Genomic DNA, 13,176 nt, shown 5'->3' with positions numbered 1-13,176 from the left:
GAACTCAAGGCAGGAATACCTAAGTTCAGGTTACAAATGGCATCAGCAAAATACAACCTAAGGTGACTCTCAAGTAAAGCACAAATATTTAATTCTGTCATCTGAAGATCTGCAACCAAAAAAAGATTATGGTGATGATGATACTTATCTGCCCTTTTTATTATTTGAAAAGGCCTAAATAGCAAGCAGCCTATAATCTACCAGACACACTAAGCTACAGAAGTATCTTTCCAACATTCTTCTTTTTAAGTGTGCAAAGGTGCAATTTAAAAGTTACAAGGATCTTGACAGACTTTTCCATGCAAAACTCGAAAGCTTATTTTTCATACAAAAGCTAAACTTTGAGACAAGGTGTTAAGAGCTGAAAAAGCACCAGTATAAATAAACTTGCAATGAAGTCATACAGATTTCCAGAGAAGTGAAAGGAGAAAAACACAACCACGACCCTGGAAAGTATGCAAATACAAAGAAATGAAAGCAAGAGAACACCACTGAAATCCCAGAAATCTAACCGTCTCCCAAAAGCTGACAGAAGGGGTTAATATGTACAGTGAGAATGTGATTTCTCAAGATAAAGCAGACACTAACATTAAAGAGAACAGAATATGAATAGAGGACTAGGTGTGCGAATTAGAAAAGACTTCATGTTAACGGCAAGACCAGAGCACTGACTGACTCCTTCAGTCTACAGATACAATCTGCAAATGAAGAATCTGCTAATCAACTACTATTGTGAATTCCCCCTAAGAGTTGACAGAAAACAGCCAGGTATCCTACAGGTACCACAGTGGCTTATCAAGTTTCCCATCAAGTGTCAAAGGAAAGTGTCACTACCAAACCCTTGGTACCATTCTCTGCAGGCTGAACTGAAAGCTTGCAATTGCCATTCAGCTTTGCAGGAAACAGTGCTTATCGCTCTTAATTTGCAAGGACTTCTTTTCAAGCCTGAATCTCCCTTGAATATCAAGCAGCGCAAAGCTAAGCGCCGGTAACTGGTAGCAAATTGAATCTGCTTCTTTTCACTAGCCAAGTGGAGAAAGATCCAGCAAAAAATAAAATAAAATAAAATAAAACAAACAAACAAAAAAGCCACACAGGAACAAGCTAATTTGCAAATGTAAATAGCTTAAATGTCTAGGTATTCCTTGACTTACAGGTAAAGTCATCTATTACAAACTGCATTACTTTCCCTTTAAAAGTTTTCATTTAGTTGGTAATTTCATATTTTAAAAAAAAACACGAACACCTAAAAACGCCAATCAAATAAAGGAAATGAGACTGTAAAAGGTGCTCTCAAAGCCATCAACAAGTATCAAGCATTTTCATTCAATAAACTACAAATATACATATCTATTAAGACACCAGAAGTCACTGCAAGAGAAAAAAGTTGGTTCAAAACTACAAATTATTCCTTTCAAGAGAGAAAAAAGCTTCCAACAGAAGCACCCATGTGACCAAGATTTTTGTAGCTCATCTTTAAAGAAGTGTACGAATACCAAACACGTAGCCCAATAGTGAGAAAAGTAGTAAAAGACAAGTTTGGCATGACCTAAAATTTCTCTGTTTTGTACAGAATATAAAAGGAACTGAACAAACATTGACTTGAAGATTTAAGTGCAAATCAAAGGCAAGCAGTTTCAAATTTGTGCACATCACAAAGAGCATGAGAACGCATCAATCCCCAAATGAGAAGAACTATCAAAGATGTGTAGATTTTTCAACCTTCATTTATACAAAGCAATACATACACCAAAGCATGAACAGATAATTAACACCTAAACCACACACTACTGGATTTTTACTTTTATTTTTCTACTAAAATAGATCTAGGAGCCATCATCACCTCTAGTGTTAGTTACTAAGTTTTATTTCTTAGCTTCCTAATACAAAAACCCAAGAATTATTTTCCTAGCAGTGACTGAGGATACCACTGATTAACAAAAGCAGGAAGTTTTTTTCAGGAAGTCAGATCGCACTGGAAGGCCGTAAACTGATGCCACAACAAGAGAAGATCAAGAAGTGTTTAGCTCTAGCAGTATTACTTTAGATCAGAATTATCCCGTGCTTGAGTCCGTACTGAGTAACATAAAAATAACACCCAGTACAGTTATGCAGCCGTGTGGACAACTACAGAAATGCTGGAGGTAACTTGTAATTTTTGATAGTACTTAATGATACGAGAAAAGACTGAAAAGAATAAAAAAAATTCAAGGCAGTTGATAAAACTATACCCACTTCAAATGCAACAAAGTAAGCTATACTCACTTTTCATCTCCCTATTAAGGTTTGTTTTCAAATCAAATTCACTCTTCTAATTATAGAACCACTTCCTTTACAGCTAAGATCTGAACTACTTTGTCTGCTCCTCATTACTGGCATGCACTCACATGGGAACCTCCCAGGGACACCCTGAAAAATCTCAAAACAATTTCAAATTCTGTATGTGACACAACAAGCCAAAGCTCAGGAAGCTCCTGCAGATGTTCAGACCGAGGGGGTTCTATTAGATACTATCTTTCAATTTAAAACTACAAATAGTCACAGATGCCTTTTCTCCTGCTTGCCAAAGTTGGGAAGAGTAGACTTGTTTTTTTTCCCAACACGTAAGTGATTTCAATGCACAGTGAACTTAACAAATGTGAAGCAATGTCAAATCAGCAATTTTAGAAAGAAACACAGATACATAAACTAGACACTTACTTCACCTTCCATCTGTCTCTTTTCATTCCCAGCCACAGTAATCTTGATTTTATTTCCCCATGTTATCAACCTCAAATAATCATCTAAAACAATATTTTATTCCAGCTTGCCTTGGAAGGTTCGGGATGTAATGGTGCCATTACAAGACAACAGATCCCAAAAAATACTTTGCAGTCATCACACTCTGACTTGATCTCACATCACTAAATCATGATTATGCATGAATTGACAAAAATGACATGACAGCCCAGTCATCTTTTGCAACCATTCTTTAGTCTACTGACTAAAAGCTAAGTTCAGCTGCAATACTCCAGGCCTCCAGCATCCTGACCCTGTTTCCAACCCTCTTTTAACTTCTTAACAGAATTCTAGAATAAAAGACATGCACATCAATGCTTCTTAAGGTCCTTACCAGTCTCTTGCCCTAAAAACAGTCAAGAGGTCTTTGCTTCCATCTATGGTAAATGGCTCAACAGGCTAAAAAGGGTTTAGGCCTTGCTTCACTTTTGCTGCAGCTCTTAATGAGGAATGTGGATGTGCACACACTTCAGCCAACAACATAACTACATGCAATCTAACATATCCCTGTATTATAATATTCTGAAGGACAAATAGGTGTTTCATTCAGATAGTTCAAAAGTATGGCACTATTGTTAAGCAACTCTCTCTACAACTGCTGTTCAACTTTTGACACAAAAAAAGAGGAACACGGTAGGGAAACCAGGACATTCAAAAGTGCCAAAAAAACACAGAGAAGCAAAGCTATGTTATCAGTGTGGGATGGAACGAGGTGGAGAGGCTTGATTTGTACAATAGCCAGAAGATCTGGCTTCAGAAGCTCTAGATGGAAAAGTAGAAAGCAATACAGTCTGACAAAAAGTAGAGCCAGAGAAAAAAAAAAAACACTAATAGAGGAATACATGAAAAATGTATGACACGCCTAACAAATTGACACAGTATTTAAGTAAGAAATTATCTTTTATAACAGACATTCCAAGAAAGAGGTGATCTAAACTTTATGTGTACACTGATACTTTCTGAAGAAATGGCAATATGCTTCATCATTTCACCAGCAAGGCTGTGGGCCTCTGAACCTCTGTTTGCACAGGTATGGATGCACTGGGACAACTGCACCACTGCAGGCCTAACTGTAAACAAGCTACTGCAGAGCACTCAGCTTCATCTGGTGTCACACTACAAAAGGTCACTGGTTCTTTCTACCAGTACACCACACCAACTACATCTTGTGTCTGTATAATTAACTCAGTAGAAGCGTTCTTTATTAAAATTTGCTTGAACAAAACATATGAGTCTGTACTTTGAGTCAGCACACAACTGCTGATCACCAGGCCAAATTTACACTACAAAAGTGCCTAGAGACAAAACGTTAACATATTATCTCACTTTCAACAGCGTTATTTAAACCATGCATTATTTTAAAATATTAAAGAAACAGAATCCTTTGTGTACTCTAAACCTTGGCTGCTCATGAGGAGAGTTCATAAACTAAAAGCAAAGCAAAGTGGGGAAGAAAGCTTGGCAATTTTTCTACACAAAAGAAACTCCAGGAGAAGTCAAGGTCAAACGATTTAGACACTCAACCATTGATAACTGTGATACAATCATTTTGCAGGAAAACTCCTTCTCTGGTCTCATCCTGTTCTGTTCCCTACTCATTCCTAGCTTTGTATGGGGTAAGGATTGGTGTTAATGTCAAGTATAGCTCCACCTTCACTCCCTTATTATCATCAGTTCAACAGATAGTAAGTGCAGCTAAAACATTTTAAAGATAGAACTTTCAGTCCTGACTGAAGATTGAAGGACTTGTTTGAGTGGGATTCAATCAAATATAGCTGTCTGTTCTTCCAGCTGTGGCTTATTCCATACTTCTAAGGCCAATCATGTCTCTTGACTGCCTTCAAAGATCTTTACAGAGACATACTAAGTTTATACAGGTTACCAAACAGAAGCAAATATAAAAGCTTGTAGATAAACCCAAGCAGCAACCTATGGGTTCACTGAGCAGCACTATTCGAGCTATTTTCAAACACATACTGTAACGAACAACGTGTAAAACAAGTGTCAGGAAGCACTAAGAAAACTCTCGTTGAAATGGAGTACTATGTAAATGGAACAAGACCAGCAGAGCAGTGAGGTAAGCAACCAAGAAGTTCATAAAATGAAGTAATTACATTGAAAAAAAAAAAAAAAAAAAAAAAAAGCCTAGGCTGCGTTTCTGAGAACTGCAAGCGCTGTGGTTGGGATATACCTACAACAACTCCCGCTTCAATCAACACCCGCTGGGCAGGGAAAGCAACCTGTTGGCTCTCATAACTTAGCAAAGCCGACAGAGGTTGCAAAGAGCGCTCAATTAATCGCAGAATTAATTTCTGCCCTGCGTGAAGATACGCTGCTTTCTGTGAAATAATTTAAAAAATTTTAAAAAAATTAAAAAAAAAAAAAAAAAGGAAAAGAAGTACGCGGATTTAATTCGGCCATCCTTAAAGACATAGCCCCAGGGCAGCCCCCTCCTCCCCCACCCACCCGGCGTCGTTCCTCCCGCCGCACGTGGCCCAGCCCCTCCGCCCTCCACGGGAGACACCTCCGCTCCGCTCCGCTTCGCTCCCCGCCACCGCTCGGTCAGAGCCCCGTTCCCGCCACATGAAGGGGGGTGCCGGGGGCCCCGAACCCCACCCGCCCCACAGCCGTCCGCGGGGGGGAGGGGCGAGAAGCGGCGGGGGGGCGGGGCGGCGCTCACCTGGCAGAAGCGGCGGCAGTAATACTGGCTGTGGAGCAGGGCCGGCAGGCCGGCGGGCGGGCCCGGCGCCGCCAGGGCCTCCAGCTCCTCGCTGAGCCGCTCCGACTCCTGGTCGCTTTCGTCTTCCGCCATGCTGCTCCGGCCGCCCTGCGCGTACCGAGCGCCCCCCTGCCCCCGCCCCGCCGCGCCGGAAGGGGCCGCCCCCGCCCCGCCGCCTCACGTCCGGCCACGCCCCCCCGCCGCGCGCCTATTGGGCCGGCCGGCGTGCCGCCCGACGGCCAGCGCGGAGACGACTCGCCGCTGACCCCTGACCTCTGGCTCCTCCCTTCCGCCCGGCCCCGCCGGAGCGTCTTATGATTGGGGCAAAAGTCTCCTCGTTACTTTACGCAGACCTTCTCATTGGCTGCTCTTGCCGCTCATCACACCGCCCTCCGCAGCTACTGGCCGAAGCGCCCGTCCACTAAACGCGGAGGTTGCCTTCGCGAGCTCCGATTGGTCTCGGTACGCCTCAATCACGACATTTACGCCCGCCCCCAACTCACGATTGGATTAGTGCGCCGTCCGTCTCCGCGCGGGGAGGAGACCGGCGCCAATCGGCACGGGCTTTCCTCCCGTCCGCCGCTGTCGGGCGGCGGTCGCTAGGCCGGTTGCTAGGTCCCGCCTACCGCGGCCGCCAGGGTGGGTAGCTGTGTCTGGCTGCGGCGCGGCGGCGGTGGGGAGCGTCCGGCGCAGGCCGGGCGGAGCGGGGGGAGACCGCACGCCCCAGCGGGTAACGGCGCTCGGCGGGGGGGCGGCGCCTCCGGGTCTGCGCACCGGGCCGGGCGGGGCGGCACGACCACACCTGTCTGCGTCTGGCCGGGCTGAGAGAGAACCTAGCGGCCTCCGGGAGGCGGGCGGCCCCGGGCCGACAGGGCGTGAGAGCGCTGGGGTAGGCGGGAGGCAGGGCCCGGCTCGCTGTCACCGCGCGGTGCCTTCCCGAGGCGAGGGGCGGAGGGCTCACGCGGGCTCGCGTCGTGTATTCGGGCTGCAGGCACTCCGCGTCGGCACGGGGACGCTGCCCCGGGAAACAGACGCGCCCGTCTCTGACTTTGCGGGCAGCTTCGCTTGGCAAAGACACGGCTACGCCTATCGGACCGCTGCAGACCTTCCTTCTCCTCACCTTACGTGCGCTCCGGAGTCGCCCGCAGATCCTGCGCACGTGCGGTGGTTCCGCCTCAGCGTGAGCTGTTAGCGGAGCTCGCTTATCAGCCCTCCCGCAGCCTCCCGGAGCCGTGCTTCGTCCCCGCGCTCGGCCAGCCGGCCTTGCTTCTGAGCAATCCCTGCCAGACCTTTGAGACTGGGAGAGAAACGTCCCGTGTTTTCAGAGCTTGTCCAGCTCGCGGAATTACTGCCTTCAATCCTGATAGAAGCTGTGTATGATTCGTTTTGACATTTCCAAGTCCTCAGCAACAAGTTGACGTTGGGATAAGACTTGTTGAAAGTTTGGTTTCGGGAGGCTTTCAGTTGCTTGTGAAACTCGTGGGGATAGAGAACCCATTAGGTAACAAACAGGAAAAAGTGCCATTGATCCCAACAGAAAATACCTCGCTCCGTAGGGTTGTGCAGGATCATTCAAGCCTGTAGTTCTGGAAAGTAGCAGATGATAGTTCAGAAAACGGACTGAGAAAGTATCTGACAGCAAGATTTTCATCTCCCATGTTCAAAAAGGATGTCAGCTCCTCATGTGGCAGTGTGTTTTTTGAAGACTAAAATTGTCAAGACTGAATTCTGTTTGATGGCTCTATTTCCAGAGCAAGTTAAAGGCATTCTGGGCAGCACAAGCTCTGTTCAGTCCTTAAAGTTGGACTGGCTTGCCTTACAGCTAGTTGGGAAATCCGTGGCTTTTAAAGGCAGATTTTTTTAAAAGTTACAACAGCAAACTGCATGTAACTAAGTAAATATAGAGACACATCTACAGTTACACAGATCTCTCTTTCTGTCTAGTAGTCAGCAGAGGTAATGCAATATTCCTGCAAGTCATTCATCCCCGTAAGTAAATATCCAGGCAACCTGTTAGATTTCCTCAAAATATTTGTGAATTGTCATTTTCCTCAAAAACAAACAAACAAAAAAAAAACACCCCAAAACCCTCAACCTGAACATAGGGAAGTTTTTCAGTCTTTTACATTGAAAATGTAACAACAGTAAGAGAAGTAGAGCCTGATTGATTTTAGTATGCTTGACTAGATTATTGCTTGCTTTGGTAATGTAATTTTAAAGTGATGCTAAAGACAACCCTGCTGTCTTCTCTGAGTAATCAGTTACCTTTCTGAGAGTAGTTGTCTCCATGGAAGAAAAATAAATTAAAAAAAAAAAAAACAACAGGCTTTTATTTTTAATTGAAACACATATATGCAGGTTTCTGTTCACATCAGGCTGCTTTTGTTTCACTTTCATTGCAATCACAAAAAAAAAATCTGACTCTAAGTTAAGGCACAGTCTAATAGCTGAGGTTTGAGGCAGGGATAAAAGTGAAAGGTGTTCCAAGTGAGTAATGAGTGCCAGCAAAGCTCAGATCACTTTATTGTTTAAGTCTATATAACTTGACAGTGATGGCCTTCTTGCCTGAGTTTTTTTCTAACACAGGTAATGCAGACTTTCAGGAAATCAAGAGAAAAATACTGACTCAACATAGCTAGTAAATTGTCAAATATGTTTAAAATAATAAGAAGACAAACTTTATCTTCAAGATTAAACTGTATTTGTGGGGGGAAAAAAAAAAAAACAACTTTGTGTGACTTTCAGTGATGAATAGATTGAAGGGTTCACCTGAGCTTTGCAGCTTAGAAACTAAAAAGTAGTTTACTGTGACCCACGAGGAACTTCCTTCTTCAAAGGAAAACTTCAAGCTGCAGAACCGTTCAGTAATAGTTTTGTTAATATATCTGACACGTGATTGGCTTTTAGATGGCAGTTAGCACCATGCTGGATGGTCAGCACTCAAGACGGTTCGATTGAAATCATTCCCGTGTCTCAATGGCATTTTTCTTCAGCTTTCAGGTAAAGCTCACCGAAGGCCACAATGGAACGGTTTGGAGTGAAGTCCGCTCCGTCACGTAACCGCTCGAAGACTGCTTTGTACGTAACTCCTCAGGATCGGGTAACTGAGTTTGGCAGCGAGCTGCATGAAGACGGCGGAAAACTCTTCTGCACTTCCTGCAACGTGGTTCTGAATCACGTCCGCAAATCGGCGATCAATGACCACCTCAAGTCCAAAACACATACAAAGCGGAAGGCGGAGTTTGAAGAACAGAACGTCAGGAAGAAGCAGAGGACTCTGACTGCCTCCCTTCAGTGCAACAGCACTGCTCAGACAGAGAAAACCAACGTCATCCAGGACTTTGTGAAAATGTGCCTGGAAGCTAATATTCCTCTTGAGAAGGCCGATCATCCTTCTGTGCGAGCCTTCCTGTCTCGCTATGTCAAGAATGGAAGTTCGATACCTAAGTCAGAGCAGCTAAGGAAAGCGTACCTGCCCGATGGGTACGACAATGAGAACCAACTCATCAATACTGAAGATCGCTGAGAAGAAAACTGTTTTAATCATCGTTGTGAAGTTTTACATATTGATGGTGTGGTTTATTTTTATATTCATGCATATATACAGTGTTACATATTGGTTTTACAAGCTATTTTGTATTGTAGAAATGACAATCTATTTGTGAACTAAGTGGTATGCTGGAGACTGTCGCTAACCCTGCTGTAGACTCGAGAGCTGCTTTGATGTAGGACTCACACTGAGTGCAGGGAACATGCCTGGCATACGTCCTGTCTGTGTTCAGTCCAGCTGTAACTGACGCTAAGAGAAAGGCACTTGGGTGGAGAACCTCCCTTACCTTAACTGTGCATCTGAATACACAGAGAAGAGGATGCAGTAGGAATTGTTCATTGTGTCAGTGGATTGCTTTGTCCAGAATCTTCTCCGTGAGTGACCAAGAAGTACTGCACATTAAAAATGGAAGAGGCTGTAAAATGGTTAGTTAACGTAAGTGATCTGCTGGGGAGGATGATTGCAATTTCCTAATCAAGTTGGCTTAGGTTTTAAAAGAGGAGACATTTTGCTTCTAGAATACTCTAACCCTATTTGATGCAACTGTGGATGCACTCATTATCTAGCCTAAAAGGTGGCCTTTTGTACCAACCTTTGAACTCCACTATTCTTATAAAGCCAAAAGTTCTGAAGATTTGCCATGTCTGTTTTTTTAAATCTCCGCATCCTTTTCTTGGTTTACTATGTTCCCTCCAGTTTCAGTGCCAAACTTTGAAAGCTAAGTGAACGAACTAATAATTACGTGTGGTTTACAGCACAGCTGCTAGCAAACAAATCTTACACTGGACCAAGATCATAGTAGTAGGGGGAATGAATGCCTATTTCTTACAGCAAGATAAAAGATGCTGAGTTTAAACTGGGGGTGGAGGAGGAACAAAACAGTGGAGTTGAGCAAGCTTCTCACAGTGTGCAGGGGAACAGGCTCCTCCGTCTCCCTGCAGGTCCTTTACTTCTCGCCTCAGCTTTTTAGTCAAAGGAGGTAAAATGATTAAAATACTTTTCAAAATAGTTACTGCAAAGGCTATTCAGTATTTGTAAGAATAGCTAGGAAAGCCTGTATACTTTGATGCTGTAATGGAATTACACACCTGGGGTGTATTTCTTATTCTGTGCCAAGATGCCACCTATTGAACTGACAAAAATTTAAACATAAGTTGAAGAAGTTCAGTAATGTTGCTCTCTCCCAAATCTAGTAAACTGTTACTAAGCTAATCCAAATTATTACGATAAATAGTCAATTTGATGCAAGTGCTTGCTCTGCAGTGTTTTTAACGGAATGGTGGAGCATTGTAAAAAGAGCTTGATTTTCTTTAGATGAATTTAAGGAGGTGTCAAGCATTTTCTAAGTTGCATAGAAATGCTCCGCTCAGCGGATATAATGATGCAAGCATGCTTTAACTCCCTCAAGTGGAGCCAGTTTTCTGTTCATCTTCCTTTCCTTGTAAAGTTTGACAATATCACATTATTTCTTTTATCAGGATATTTACAGCAATACTATGTATTTGCTAAAAGAGACTAAGTAACCTACTTATTTTGTTTCCGTGGCTAATTTCTAGAGGAGAGTCTCTTTTGCTGGATTAAAAGAGACTTGGTAACATACTTGGTAACAACTGCTTTTTTTGTGCAATTCCTGCAGAAATGCAGTTAGTGTTACAACAGTGTCTTCTAGCCTTCTGCTATGGGAAGTGCTTGAATAAATGGACAAAAGCGAAAAGCAGAAGGCATGTGCCAGTACGTGGGTACTCACTACAGTGCTGCACCATTGGTCTCTGTTGAAGCTAGTGGGATTTCATGCAGGTGTAGCAATCCTACAGTAATTGCTGGTGTAGGACTTCAGACAAATAACATAATAATGGTTTGGTTTTGTTTTACTTTAATCCTGTATATCAAAATTTGCTTTCCCAAATATCATTTACTACTGCAAGAGCTTGGGCTTTGCTTAAGCTTATAAACTGCCTTGGGCTAAAACTGTTTTATAAATCTTCTAAAGCCAAGTGAAAGGTACACCTGCCAAGAGACTTTTCTGTCCTGACCATAGCAGAATGTATGGGGTTTTTTTGTTTGTTTGTCATGGTTTTTCGGAGTGTTTTTTTGTTTGTTTGTTTTACAGCTGCTGTCCTGTTGCAGTGAAATGAAAAAACAAAACATATGGTAATATTAAGTATACTCTTGCACATCAAAGCAAAGAGAAAATCTTAAAAATGAAAGTTAGTGATAGCTACAACTTTTGTTTAAGAGCAGTCACACATTCGTTAAGGCAAAGCAGTATTATATCACCCTGTTTACTTTCTACTTAAGAAGTAGTCTATAAATTTAGGTTCTTTGCACAGAATTAATACAATTCTGTGACTATCTTTTGTGGCTTAAGTATCTAATATCAATTTATTTTTAATGCAGATTTACTACTACCCTTTCAGTGTAATCATACCTGTATACTGTAACCTGTAACTGACCTAAAACAAAAAGTTGACCATCAGGATTTTGAATGGAACTGGCTGAATTCCAACGCACAGCAATTTGTAAGACAATGATGTCTTAATAATAGGATTCTTATAACTTAAAAAAAAAAAAAGTTTTTTGAAACTTTATGAAATCAAAATCAACATTGCAACAGATACTTACAACAAGTTAAAACAATGGAAAAATAAAGCAATTCCAGTACCTAGAAAGAATAACAAGTGTGTATTTATGGACATAGCCCAAGTCACAAGCAAGACATTTACAGTTGTTTTCTTTTGAAGTAAAAATGGTTCCACTAAGTCTTGGAATCGAGTCCTGCAAGCAGTCAAGTTTGTACCATAATTTTGCTGTTGTGGCTATAGTTGAACAAAAATAACCTTGTTTTTAATTACCATTGATTTTAAGGAAGATTTACAGCAGAGGTTTCCTGGTAATTCTAAAACTAAGTAATAACAAATTCCTGGAACAGGGGCTCTGGTTGCGTTTAAGAGTCTCCATGGGGTTTTTTGTTTGTTTGTTTTGTTTGTTTTTCTGCAGGAACACTGCATTTTTTAGTAATATATTTGAAATTACATGTAATTTCAAAAAGAACATACTTTGATCATGTATGTACATTAGCTTAGCCAGTTCACAGCTAAAATGACTCTGAAATGCATTTTTTAGAACACTTTCAAAGAGTAAAATACTGGACGAAAGGAATACTCTCTGTTCTGTGAATTACATAGATAAACCATATTAGTTTCAGCTTGCATGTTCTTGAAAAACGTGAGTTCTAGTATTTTTGAGTATTTCAAGCCTTTAATTTGGCAGGTCCTTATAGGGAATGAAACACAGGATATAATGAAAAGGAAAGTGGTTTTTCAACTGAGAGAGAAACTTGGTTCTGCAAAGTATGGGATATTCTCATGATAGAAGGACTATTTTTAGTTTGAGCCCTTTTTATCAATTCTGTTGAACTGAACCGTGATGTGCTCTCCACTAAGTTTTGCAGCATCATGAGGGTTTTGGGGAGGAGAAAAAAAAAAAAAACAAGCTGGAAGTTTGGTAAGGGTTATCTCTATTGGTATTTACATATGAAGAGAGGCAAGACTCACCACTGTTGTGTTCACACTGTACTCACTGCTAACTTCTTGTGTAATTTGAGTGCTTGTTGTCTTTGTACAATTTTAAGATTGTATCTAACTTTCAAAATAAATTTTTTTAAAACAGAGATTCTCATTGTAAATAATGCTGTTAGTCTTCAATTCTTTTATCATTAAGGATTTTTTGCTTCTGGTGAATGGTCACAGAACTGGTTTCAATGAGATGACAAAATAACAATCAGACGCTGCAGTGAAGCTGAATCTGCCTGGGTTCAGTTTCCTGCAGTGCCACAGGACTTCCTGTTAGAACAGTAAGACCACAGTAAGTGATTTAAGTTTTTATATTAAAATACTATTGGAAGAGAAATACTTTACTTTGTAAAGTTTTCACTTGGTAATGGAAAAAAATGATCCTTTTTTAAAAAAATAAAGGAACTCCTTTTTCATAGAATTTATGCATTATCTCTTATTTCAACAAGAAAATAAAGAAGAAGTGGCAGTTGAAGTATAACATTAACGCAAAGCAATGGAAATGGATGGTGACAGAAAAAAATGTGAGGTAGAGCAGTGACATAGGCAACCCTTCA

The 13,176-nt window shown here is 41.8% G+C and overlaps 2 protein-coding genes across 7 annotated transcripts in view; one reads left to right on the top strand and one right to left on the bottom strand.

The window, feature by feature from the left end:
• ZNF654 (zinc finger protein 654) overlaps nucleotides 1-5,671 on the bottom strand; it is a 38,816-nt gene extending 33,145 nt beyond the window's left edge. Inside the window, exon 1 of the mRNA XM_085239675.1 lies at nucleotides 5,459-5,671. Within this exon, the coding sequence (XP_085095801.1) occupies nucleotides 5,459-5,590 (132 nt within the window). The 5' untranslated portion in view covers nucleotides 5,591-5,671. The remainder of the gene's footprint in view (nucleotides 1-5,458) is intronic.
• Nucleotides 5,672-6,009: 338 nt separating this feature from the next.
• Nucleotides 6,010-12,717, top strand: CGGBP1 (CGG triplet repeat binding protein 1). Of its 6 annotated transcripts, none has more exons than XM_085239819.1 (2): nucleotides 6,010-6,136; nucleotides 8,491-12,717. In XM_085239819.1, the coding sequence occupies exon 2, from the start codon at nucleotides 8,520-8,522 to the stop codon at nucleotides 9,021-9,023; it is 504 nt and encodes a 167-aa protein (XP_085095945.1). In that variant the 5' UTR covers nucleotides 6,010-6,136; nucleotides 8,491-8,519; the 3' UTR covers nucleotides 9,024-12,717. The 6 variants fall into 6 exon arrangements, with proteins under 6 accessions (XP_085095945.1, XP_085095919.1, XP_085095935.1 ...); XM_085239793.1 differs by having other exon boundaries at nucleotides 6,089-6,227; XM_085239809.1 differs by lacking the exon at nucleotides 6,010-6,136 and adding an exon at nucleotides 6,246-6,386.
• The last annotated feature ends 459 nt before the right edge of the window (nucleotides 12,718-13,176 follow it).

The sequence above is a fragment of the Meleagris gallopavo genome, chromosome 1, assembly GCF_905368555.1.
Source record: "Meleagris gallopavo chromosome 1, MGAL_WU_HG_1.1, whole genome shotgun sequence".
NCBI classification, from domain to species: Eukaryota; Metazoa; Chordata; class Aves; order Galliformes; family Phasianidae; genus Meleagris; species Meleagris gallopavo.
The sequence above is the reverse complement of the archived record's forward strand: the minus strand, read 5'-3'. Positions and strand labels throughout refer to the sequence as shown.

Excerpts from the sequence above, each read along its gene's own strand:
- CGGBP1 (XM_085239819.1), top strand. The coding sequence starts at position 8,520 with ATGGAACGGTTTGGAGTGAAGTCCGCTCCGTCACGTAACCGCTCGAAG.